The following is a 12,581-nucleotide window of genomic DNA, read 5'->3' as shown; positions in this document are numbered from 1 at the left end:
CTCAGGAAGCTGAAGCAGGAGTATTGCAAATTCAAAGCCAGCCTTAGCAATGGTGAGGCACTTAAGTAACTCAGTGAGACCCTGTCTCTAAATAAAACACAAAATAGGCCTGAGGATGTGGCTCAGTGGTTGAGTGCCCCTGAATTCAATCCCTGGTACCCCGCCTCCTGCCCCCCAAAAAAGAGAAAATCCCAGCCAGTTCTGCCACCATTGGAGAGAGGTAGCATCCTAATTCTGTTTTTTTTTTTTTTTTTTAAAGAAAGAGTGGGGGAGAGAGAGAGAGAGAGAATTTTTTAATATTTATTTTTTAGTTCTCGGCTGACACAACATCTTTGTTTGTATGTGGTGCTGAGGATCGAACCCAGGCCGCACACATGCCAGGCGAGCGCGCTACCGCTTGAGCCACATCCCCAGCCCCCCTAATTCTGTTTGGTTGGGCTGTGGATCTGGGAGTCCTTCCTTAAATGTAGGCTTTAAATTAATCCACCTGCACTCCCAACTTCAAGGGCATCTAGTTCTATTTATTCCTGATATTTCTGAGGGTCTACAGAGCAAAGCAAATTGCTTTTTGATGTTCCTCCTCCCCCTCCCCGGTGCCAGATATGTGGCCCTCCGTTTTCATTGATTTAGTCTCATTTTGAGGGGATTTTGGGAGTACAAAAGGCAAACTGTGCTTAATTTGTCTTGTTCAAAGTGTATATAATCTTTACTGTTTTAATTTTTTTAAAATATTTTTAGTTGTAGATGGACACAATACTTTTATTTTATTTATTTATTTTTCTGTAGTGCTAAGGATTGAACCCAGTACCTCACACATGCTAGGTGAGCACTCTACCACTGAGCTACGACTCCAGTCTCATAATGTTTTCATAATAGACATTTTAATGACTGTTTCATTCAGTGAATATACCATAATTTATTGATTAACCTGTTTTTGACTTGGAAATGACTTCTAGTTAATTGCTATTGCAATCCTACAAAAACGTGTTTCATGCTAATAGATTTTTTACACATTAAGTTATTGCCCACACATTCCCCCCCTTTCTTTAAACTGTACTGGAGATTGAACCCAGGGTATTGTGCATGATAGACAAGCACCCCACTGCTAAGCTGCACCCCAACCCTTTTTAAGCTTTTTGAGATAAGATCTTGATAAGGTTACCCAGGTGTGATCCTCTTGCCTCAGCCTCCTAAATAGCAGGAGTTAATAGGCATGTGCCACCAGGCCCAGTTATTTTCTTAAAATTAGAGTACAATGAATATGTCTAGCTTTTACTTTCTAAGAAAGTCTACTAATTTTGAGTACTAACAAGGTATGTGATTATCTAGCTTACTAGATTGATTGTATAATTGTTAGTTTCATCATATAAAAGTCTTTTTGACAAACTATAAAAGAAATTTCCAGTTGGGCATGACGGCACACACCTGTAATCCCAGAGACATGGGAGGTTGAGGCAGGAGTACCGCAAGTTCAAGTCCAGCTTCAGCAACTTAATGAGGTCCTAAGCAACTTAGTAAGAGTCTGTCTCAAAAAAATAAAAAATAGGGCTGGGGATGCCTCTGGATTCCATACCCAGTACTATCAAAAAAAAAAAAAAAAAAAAGAAGAGAAGAAACCCTTATGATGAATTTTAAGTATCCTTCAACAGAATTAAAATACATGTTGGTTCTAAAAGCAACATATTCTGCCTTGTTTATATTTTTATTCTGAATATTTATTGCTTTTGTATCTTTTTAAAATAATAAACATTAATTTTATTTGGAAATAAGCAGCAATATAAAGAAGAAACTATTTGCTGGTAATTCTAAACCCAGAATAGTTAGTATTTTGGTAATTGTGTGTGTGTATGTTTATGGAAAAAGAATGCATAAATACATAACATACATAATCACTCAAAAAAATTAAGAATCATTGTGTGTGTGTGTGTGTGTGTGTGTGTGTGTATGAATGATTTGGTAGTCTTTTATTTTTCATTTGTGAACATTTTCTCTTGTCATTAATTATAATTCTCAAACTGCCCTGATGTTGAATAGTTCACTCTCTGTATAGACAATTTAAAATATTCTTTAATCCTGGAAGTTACAGTATATAATAAAGTGAATTTATAATCAACAATTTATGTAGGATTTTGAATATACTTCTTTTTAATAGAAAATTTTTAAAACTTACCTTTTTGGTATACTTTAAGATTTAATCTGTTAATAATTCTTCCAACTTATTCATTCTTGGTATGGGTTTGAATTTTTTCTTAACAAATATAGTTCTGTGGATTGTATTTTGTCATATGTTTGACATATTTAAATGAACAATTGTTCTGTCCTTTACTTTATGAGTTCTTGTGGGGCAACTTAGTCTCTATAAAGTTTTTAATTTTTCTGGATATTTTCTTGCAGTATAGTACCTAGGAAAAATAGTACTACTGAAGTGCTTTCAATATTATTGTGCCTGGAGTTTTCAGTATATGTACTTTATACACACTGAAACAACTTGGGAAAATTTGTTAGATTTAGTATAAAGTTTAAAAATTACAGCCCAATATCCTAACACATGTGTGTGCATTTAAAAAAATATTTGTTGAGGGCTGGGGTTGTAGCTTAGTGGTAGAGCACTTGCCTCGCATGTATGGGACACTGGGTTTGATTCTCAGCACCACAAAAAAAGATAAATGGAGATATTGTGTCCGTATACAACCAAAAAAATATTTAAGGAAAAAAATGTTTGTTGAATAATTAATAATGCAAAACAACATTAAAAAATACATTGGGGCTGGGGTTGTAGCTCTACTAATTAGTACTCTACTAATTTTGAGTACTAACAAGGTATGTGATTATCTAGCTTACTAGATAATGGCAGAGTGCTTGCCTATCACGAATGAGGCACTGAGTTCAATCCTCAGCACTGCATAAGAATAAATAAAATGAAAGTATTCTGTCCATCTACAACAAAAAATTTTAAAATACATATACATTGAGACATCTGGGTCCTATCCTGTCCTGTTTACCTCATTTCTCTTTTCTTTCCCATAGAGAGAATAATTTTCTTAGTGTTCTTCTAGTACTTCTTTCTGTAAATACAAACAAAAATAAATATATGTTCTTATTTTTCCTCTTTTATTACTCAAAAGATAGTATATAGTATAAAATGATTTTCACCTTGGTATTTTCATTTAATTATCTTGGAACTCTATATAGGGATAGAGAACTTTTTTCTTTTTAAATAGCTCTTTAGTGTATACTAGTGAAGATATTTTATTTAACCATTACCCTGTAGATGAACACTCATCTAATCAATATGGGTTTTTTTTAATCAGTATTTTTTAAACTTATTCAGGTCGATATGGACAAAAGTGGTGAAGTGCGACTCATAGAATTGGATGAATCTTTCAAAAGTGAACATACTGTTTTCGTAACACCACCTGAGATCCCACATCTACCCAATGGTGAAGAACCCCCTTTACAGTACAGGTATTCAAGAGGCAGAATGTTTGAGATTGAAAGAGAGAAGCAATCCATCATCTGTGACATAGCTTTCTAAGGACTGTGGTATTTTCAAAAATCCAAACTTTACAGATCCCTAATTTTTAGGTGGTAAGCAAGCTTATCCCACATCCATTATTAAGTTTTCAGGTATAAATGGAAAAAATATATAACTTTGCATAATAAATACTTGGGTAACTCTCTAATTATATCTATATAAGGATCCTCATAAATATTGATTAAATTTATTGACTTCCCCTCACTGAAATGCAGCATTTTTATTATAGAATTTTGATTTTCACTTCTCACTAAAGCTGATTCCATCACTTGCATCCCCTTTTCATTCCATACATACATTGATTAATGTAACTTAGTTTATAAAAAGATTAAATCTAATTTAGGGTCAATATTTAAGACCTTGATTTGTATAAAATAATTTTAAGCTATTCATTTTTTCATAAAGTCATGAAAATTCAGAATTATTAGAATTGATTATTGTTAATTTAGGAAATTTTGTCTGATATTGCTAAGTGCTTGGTCTATAGATTTAAATGTTATATTGTCTGCTTTCAAGTCTAATGAGGAAGAGAGAAAGATCCTCAGCACAGTAAAATGAAGCTATAATAGAGGTAGATTTATTTTTTAGTTTCTAGTGCTGTGCATTTACTACCTAAAATTGTATTTTCCTTAAAACTTAAAATTTTTAAAAATTCTCTAATAATACTTTCTTACTTCATTTATTAGACTCTAAACTTTTTAATTTTACATCTGTAATTCATTGAGTCACAGTTTATTATTTTCATTGGAAAAGGATTTCCCTGATATCCTCATGTATGGATTAAATTCTTCATTGTATAGATGAAAACTAGTGTGACAGATGTTTGTGAATGTAGATTAATTCATAGACCATTTGATTCTACTCTTACTGTTCATCCGCTAATGATGTTGCTCATATCACTTTTTGAAGTATGTCTTTTATCCTTTTTTTAATGATTTTTTTAGTTGTAGATGGACACAATACCCTTATTTTATTTGTTTATTTTTATGTGGTACGGGTGCTCAAACCTAGTGCCTCACGCATGCTAGGCAAGCACTCTACCACTAAGCCACAACCCCATCCCTTTTAGTTGTTTTTTAAAATATTTCTTATAATTTCTCCTTTCTAAATAAGATATCGCTCTGAGATTTCTTTTGTACTTTACACTGCTTAGTCTGCTTTTAGTGTTTCACTAGTACAGTTTTGTTTTACTTTCTGTGGTTTGGTTTTAACTTTTTAATTTAAATTTTACTTTCAGATTTGGTCCTCTACTAAAATTACTTAGCTTAAAAAGTTACCAGTTTTTAATATAGCATATGTAATTTTTTTTCTTGAGACTATCAGTATAATTATGTTATAATCACTGAAAAAACAATTGAAATTGGTCCTCTTAATAAAAGATGACTCATTGTAAAATGATGAGATATTTCCATAAGACAAACAAAGTGGTCTTATTATCACCCTATATTGATTCAGTGACTTTTTTTAAAGGGACATGGTTTTCTTGAACTTCTTTGCTATTTTATTCCAAATTAGCATTCTATCATTACTAATATTTTCTTATTCTATTGAATTTTCCTATAGGAATATGTAATAGATATTATTTATCATCTTTTATTATTAGGTTTCTTCTTAATTAAGACTATATGCCTTTAAAAATATTTAAAATAGGCTAAGTTTGTTACTTGGGGGGATTCTTTTCTTTTTTGCATATTTCTTCTAGCTGCTTCCTTTTAAATATCCAAAACACCTTGCTGTAGCACCCTGATGTTCATCCAAAGCAATGACATTGATGATTGCTTTGTTTGAAGAGTATTGATTTGGTGGGCCCTTTTCCAACAGCCACATTTTCTAATGTTTGCTGTCTCTTCTTTTAAAAGTTTGAGTTATTTTGTAATTTGATGTCAAGTTCAATTACATGTATTGCCCACCCCCAGATATAGAGTCTGTATTTAACTATTACACTTCTAAATATTATGTTAAGAAAAGCAGGCGCTGGGGTTGTGGCTCAGTGGTAGAGTGCTCGCCTAGCACGTGCGAGGCGCTGGTTCGATCCTCAGCACCACATAAAAATTAATTAATTAATTAATTAAAGGTGTTGTGTCCAACTTAAAAAATATATTTCTTAAAAAAAAAGAAAGAAAGAAAAGCAGCATTAGCATTTGCAATGCTAATAGCAAGATAGTTAAATTCTAAGATAGGAAGTTTTCTTAGCTTGTAACTACTGTTATCATCTATGTATGCTTGAAATTTTGTTTTGCTTTTCCAAAACAGCTATAATGGATTTCCAGTTCTTAGGAACAATTTATTTGAGAGACCTGAAGGATTTCTGCAAACACGAAAGAACAAATTGCCTTCAAAATCAAGTAGCCCTAGTAGCCCTTCTCCCATGTTCAGAAGAACAAAACAGGTACTTTTAAATTTTTGCAGTTTTCATGTAATCAAATATTAAATCTGACATTCATTCTCTCTTAATATACTTTACCATCCACAAATAACTATTATTAGATTATAATGCTCCTTATACAGTATGAAGATTCAGTAATCTGACCTAGGAAATTAACCTGAGTATCTTATTCTAGGAATTTATTGCGTATTGTATGATAAGATTCAAGAGGAAACTTAAAAATATATTAATTATGGACAGATTTTTCTATGGAAATATTGTGACCTTTATCTGCTCAACATTCAGTTCAAGAATGATGTCTGAGAATTTAATTTTTATGAGACTTTTTGCATTTTTTCCTAGGAAATTAAATCAGCCCATAAAATTGCCAAGAGGTATTCTTCTATCCCTCAGATGTGGTCTCGGTGTTTACTACGACACTGTTATGGACTGTGGTTTATTTGTCTGCCAGCTTATGTGAAAGTGTGTCATTCCAAAGTCAGGGCTCTGAAAACAGCATATGATGTGCTAAAAAAAATGCATTTGAAGAAGATGGATCCACCTGATGAGGTATCAATTATTCTTTAAAATACATTATTCTAGATTTAGGTACATAAGTATCTTTGTTTTTATACACTTTTTACCTTGTGTTTCAGGTGTGCTACCGCATTCTTATGCAGCTCTGTGGACAGTATGATCAGCCTGTGCTTGCTGTTCGAGTGCTTTTTGAAATGCAGAAAGCTGGTATTGATCCCAATGCAATTACTTATGGTTACTATAATAAGGTAATCATTTTGATTTAATGGGGAAAATTGTTTTTGTAATCATAAGACCTTAATTTAATTGCAGAAATAATTGATGCAGGGGGTTATTTGGCATTTATTTTAGAATTTCCAAAATAATTGTCTCAATGAAGCAATTTTTGTTATTCTTCATGTTATACAATCTACTTTAATATTCTTTTGCTGGATTCTAAAGCCAATGTATGTTCAGTTATAAGTATTATCTTACTAATTATTTTATTTTGTTGAATGAATAGGCTGTTTTGGAAAGTACCTGGCCTTCAAGAAGTCGTAGTGGCTATTTTCTTTGGACAAAAGTAAGAAATGTTATTTTAGGAGTAGCACAGTTCAAAAGAGCTTTAAAGAAACATGCCCCCTTATCACAAACAACTCTCTCAGGTAATTAAAGGTTCTTAAGGAATGTATATATTTTACTTTTTCTTAAAAATTAATTGAATAGTTATATTTTATATTTTTAGAAATATTGAATACTTTAAAAATATTGAATATTTTTGGGTTTATATTGCCATTAAACATATTCACATACAAGTTGGATAACCTTTATCCACAGTGCTTAGGACTGGAAGTGTTTGAGATTTGATACTTTTTTTGGATTTTGGGATATTTACATATATATGTATATGAAATACCTTTGAGATGGGATCCATTTCTAAATATGAAATTAATTTATGTTTCTTAACATAAACATACATGTTTATATACCTTATACATATAGCCTGAAGGTAACTTTATACAGTATTTTGTGGGCCTACTTTTTGATTGTGATCTATCATATCAGATCAGTTGTGGAATTTTCCACTTGTGGTGTCCTGTCAATACCCCAAAAGTTTTGGATTTCAGGGTTTTGGATTGGGGAATCTTAAACCTGTATTGGAGAACTCTTCCCATTTAAAAAACACCACATTTCACTTTTTTTTCCCCTTACTTGTTAAATGTATCAACCTTTGAAGGTCTTTGTTTTAGCATTCATTCATAATTCACAGTATGCTTCTTTATTATAGTTGTATGCTGGTTATATGGTACTTTTAATGTTGTTATTACATTAGTAAATTTTTAGTTTGAACAGCAAACTCTAATGTGTATTTTTGGTATCTCCTTGAGTAGTAAAATGCTATTAAATTGTGTTCTTAAGCAGATGGCAGTGACCTGGATGCTGTTAGTCATGGCAGCATGGATAGTGGTCATGGGACACACACTGTGGAGCAGGCATCTTTTAATACGGGTTTAATCAAAGTATATGCTACTGATGATAGATCTAGTACAGGTTCGTGTGTGCTTATGTATACATTTATTACAGTACATTTTAAAATTAGAGCTGCTAGCCTATATTTAAAAAATTTTTATTTTTAGTGATGTGTTTAACTGTCACTATTTAATTTTATATTAGGTACTTGATTTTATATTAAATTTAATAATTATATGCAGTTTTATTTATTCTTTATTTGAAGGATTATAAAGTTCTTTATTAAGTATTTACTACATGATAATTCAGTATCCAATTAACTATGGGTAGCCACAGATCTCTTCCTATCTTTTTTTTTTTTTCCCAGTTTTGGGGATTAAACCACCTGGGGCTTTGCACATCCTAGGCAGTTGCTCCACCACCAAACTATACCCCCAACTCCTTACTATGTACTTTTCTTGGATAAATTCTTTGTAATTATGAAAATATTGTTAGTTTTTTTTTTAAAGAGACGTCAAGTTCTGTTTCTGAGTTAATGATGTTGTACCAATGTCAACTTCCTGGTTTTAACATTGTTGTATGGATGTATAAGGTATTATTGGGGAAAACTAGGTAAAAGTACCCTTAGTAATTCGCTATACTGTACTAGTTTTATAACTTCTTCTGAGTCTTAAACCATTATATTTTTTCAATTTAAAACATAAAGTTATAATAATTTTAAATATAAAAAACAGCATTCTCTCACTGAAGGTAGCATTAGTTTCATTGAAATATGAAATTTATACACACACATAAACATTTTCTGTTAAAACTGATGAACTTGAAAATGAATTATTTGCATTATTCTGACTTTTTATTATTACACTTCAAAAAATTACATGACTTTTGGGGCTGGAGTTGTGGCTCAATGGTAGAGCCTTTGCCTAGCATGTGTGAGGCACTGGGTTTGATTCTCAGCACTGCATATAAATAAAAAAATAAATAAGATCAATTACACTTCTTTTTTAAAATTATATAACTTTTGGGGGAGGGAAGTACTAGTGATTTTACAAGGGTGCTTTATCACTGAGCTGTACCCCTAGCCATTTTTATTTTTTGTTTTAAGACAGAGCTCATTAAGTTGCCAAAGCTGGACTCAAACTTGTGATCTTCCTGCCTCAGCCTCCCTGTTACTAGGTTTACAGGTGCCACAGCACCTGGCTTACATGGGACTCTTTAATATAGTATAAGCACAAGCTCATAATGGACAGTTACTTTAAATATTGAAGCATTACTAATAAAATATGAAGGCTTCTGTCTCTACAGATTGCAACATTATTTTGGTCTGCCTCCTTTTATATCTACTTTTAGTAGCTGATAAGCACTTAATCAACTGATAGTAAGCTGATTGTGGTGAAGCATAATATTCATAATAATTCTTCTTTGGCTGATGTTATTTCTTAGTCATACCATATGGAATGTGGAATTTAGTTATTATAGGGACCATCCTTGGGCATTATCTCATTTAAAAAAAAATGAAGAGATACCTCTTTAATTTTAACTATGGCTTTTGCAAAAAGCTGTCTTAAAACAGTACAGAACCAGGGCTGGGGTTGTGGCTCAATGGTGGAGTACTTGCCTGGGATGTGTGAGGCACTAGGTTTGATCCTCAGCACCACATAAAAAAATAAAAACAAATAAAATAAAGTTATTTAAAAAAATAGTACAGAACCAGAGCCAGGCATGGTGGCTCATGCCTGTAATCCCCGTTCCTCGGGAGACTTGAGTTAAGAGCATCCAAGTTCGAAGCCAGCCTCAGCAACTTAGTGAGTCCCTACACAATTTAGTAAGACCCTGTCTCAAAAATTAAAAATAGGCCGGGCGCGGTGACACATGCCTGTAACCTCAGTGGCTTGGGATGAGGCAGGAGGATCTCAAGTTCAAAGCCAGCATCAGCAGAATCGAGGCACTAAACAACTCAGTGAGGCCCTGTCTCTAAATAAAATACAAAATAGGGCTGGGGATGTGGCTCAGTGGTTGAGTGCCCAGTACCCCAATAAATAAATAAAAAGGGTTGGGGATGTGGTTTACTTGTAAAGCACCCCTGAGTTAAATCCCTGACAGCAAAAACCAACCCCCCAAAAAACAAAAGCAACCAACAATAGTACAGTACCTAATAAAAGCATGGTTTTCATCAAGATTGTCTCAAGTATTAGATTTCTTTACAAGTTTATAAACCATTTTATTTTCAGTCTTGCATAATCATGATAGCCTTTTTTTTTTTTTAATCTGGGAACCTAAATTCAAACAAAAGAGCTAAAGGGGTTTCTTAAAATCACACATCTCCTAAGATTCAGAACCTTATCTTTTTGTTTTATTATTTTTTAGTTTTTGATGGACCTTTATTTGTATTTATTTGTATGCAGTGCTGAGAATTGAACCCAGTGCCTCATACAAGCTAGGCAAGTGTGCTACCACTGAGCCACATCCCCAGCCCCAGAACTTTATTTTTTGATGCTAATTTCATGGTAACAGTTTTCTAAAAATGATAGAAAGCCTAGTTAAGAAAACAATGTATTAGAAGTTTTCTTAAGTCAATGTAACTTTTGTTTTTCTTAATAACTTTTAACACTAATTTTGTTTCTTATTCCTATGGATTTGCATTCATATGTAGTTCCATAATTATTCAGTTGAATTTTGAGAAAAGTTAATTGCTTGTCAATAAATTTAAATAAGCAATACTTTTGGTAAAATCATTAGACATGCAGCTTCAGAGATGTATGTGTGAATGTTGTTATGAATTTCCTGTAGATTTTCCTCCATATACACAATGAGACCTCCAGCGACAAGTTCCATGTCTTAGTTGCAGCTCAGACTTTCAGCGAGAAAGGTCATGGACTTGTGTAAAAATTATCTGACTTGTCTGTGTCTGCTCACATAATAGTATGAATGTACAGTTCCTTTTGACTGCAGTATGGAGCCAGAAGTAAATTATTTTGAGATCATCTCTGTTACATTAATGAGGTTTGGGGAGGGGTAGCTAACAAAATAATGTTTTCTATTTGAAGTTGTCTAGACAATTTTCTATAAGTGAATCCAAACACTAATTAATATGTTGCTCCTAATTCCAATTGCTTTCACTAAAGTCATTATGATGAAACAACATAATAGCATGTTGTTTAATTTTTTCCCCAGGTGGTCAGTCTGATCTTGGATATAATTCATTGTCTAAGGATGAAGTTACAAGAGGGTATACATCTACTGAGGACATTCAAGAAGAAAAAGATAAAAAAGGGAGTGACTCTAGTTCTTGTAGGTATTGTTTTAAGTTGATATTGCATAAAATTGTGAACTTATATTTATAAAAATACAAGTTACTTTAAGTATAAACGCTAGTTTTGCTTTCCATTTTCCCATGAATTGCTTTTCTTCTCCAGTAAGTCCTCTTTACCATCTGATAGTTTCATACAAATGCTTCCAATGTAAGATGTATAGTCTTAGTGACAAAACATTCTTCAATCAAATACTGTTAGAATGAATGCTATATACCATAAGACAGTCTTACTGTGTAGAAAATTTTCTTGAAACAGAGACCCTTTTCTGAGGTATTATAATAATTTTATTTAAAATTTGCTAATGGACTGTGACTACTGGACTATAACTATATTTGGGTAAATATAGTTGTTTTTTTTTTACCCACCAAAATGTCTCTTCTACAACTAAAGAAGAAATATAAAATTTGCACATAAACCTCATGCATGACCAGTACTTAGTAATTATATTCACACTTTGAGGTCTCAAATAATGGGATGACTTATTCATGGTTGACAAATATATAGAGAGGTTTCCAATATATTCTCATTGGTTTTCAATAGAAATTGAAGACGAAAAGCTACTTCTCTTTTTGCCTCCTCCAATCTATATAGATTCCATTTCATTAGTGTTTTCATTTTCATCTTTGTAGTATCAGAGAATGAGAGTGCAAAAGGAAGTACTGATTGCCTTCCTAAGCTCAGTTATCAAAGTTCTTCCAGTATAGTCCGCCTCAATGGTACAAGTGACAACAGTGCTGTTAAAGTATCAGGAGAAAGCACAGGTGAGTTTAAAATATACATTTTTTTGTGCAAAATGAATTGTATCTATGTGGATAGTGAATCTTTATTTGTAAAGAAGTCTTAATTCTCCAGTTTTTTAAAAATATATTTGTGCAGCCTCTCATGGTATAGCTTAGTAGGTAGAGTTTTATATTTTATAACATACTTTATTCAAGCTTTCATTATTACTGAGTACAGGGGCACATATTAAACTTGTAGACTGACTTTTGAATTTGGGCTGTTGGGACTTTTTAGAAGGGGAAAGTGTGGGAGCAAGAGAGGTAATAAGTTTGAGGTAATCTATAGCTAGCCAATTTTTAAATAAGGCATATGATTCTTTAGTCTACATACTGTTTCTGGGTTTTCAGAGGAAAAAGGGTAGTCCTTCAGATAGTTTAGGTGATAATACCCATTTTTTTTCTTTTCAAGGTGTTTTTATATACTATTTTTTATTTATTAATAGAGCAATACTTAAATTAGTGGGAGAGGATATTAGCACGAATTTTTTTTTAGTTTTATTGATTTTTTTTTAAATCCACAACAATTAGCACTAATTTAAAAATGAGAAAATTGAGTTATAATCTGACATTGGCAGTTCACATAAATTATCAGTAGTTAATGG

The 12,581-nt window shown here is 32.4% G+C and overlaps 1 protein-coding gene across 7 annotated transcripts in view; it reads left to right on the top strand.

The window, feature by feature from the left end:
* The window catches only part of Dennd4a (DENN domain containing 4A), a 111,293-nt gene that overhangs the window by 69,000 nt on the left and 29,712 nt on the right, over positions 1 to 12,581 (top strand). For 3 of the 7 annotated variants that reach the window (XM_071608401.1, XM_071608402.1, XM_027924202.2), the window contains 8 exons: positions 3,332 to 3,465; positions 5,789 to 5,924; positions 6,264 to 6,470; positions 6,557 to 6,685; positions 6,940 to 7,081; positions 7,836 to 7,967; positions 11,061 to 11,177; positions 11,830 to 11,961. In XM_071608401.1, the coding sequence (XP_071464502.1) occupies positions 3,332 to 3,465; positions 5,789 to 5,924; positions 6,264 to 6,470; positions 6,557 to 6,685; positions 6,940 to 7,081; positions 7,836 to 7,967; positions 11,061 to 11,177; positions 11,830 to 11,961 (1,129 nt within the window). The remainder of the gene's footprint in view (positions 1 to 3,331; positions 3,466 to 5,788; positions 5,925 to 6,263; positions 6,471 to 6,556; positions 6,686 to 6,939; positions 7,082 to 7,835; positions 7,968 to 11,060; positions 11,178 to 11,829; positions 11,962 to 12,581) is intronic. The other 4 variants (XM_071608403.1, XM_071608404.1, XM_071608406.1 and 1 more) reach the window with 2 other exon arrangements.

Source organism: Marmota flaviventris, chromosome 2, assembly GCF_047511675.1.
Source record: "Marmota flaviventris isolate mMarFla1 chromosome 2, mMarFla1.hap1, whole genome shotgun sequence".
NCBI lineage: Eukaryota > Metazoa > Chordata > Mammalia > Rodentia > Sciuridae > Marmota > Marmota flaviventris.
This window is presented reverse-complemented; position numbering and strand designations above follow the sequence as displayed.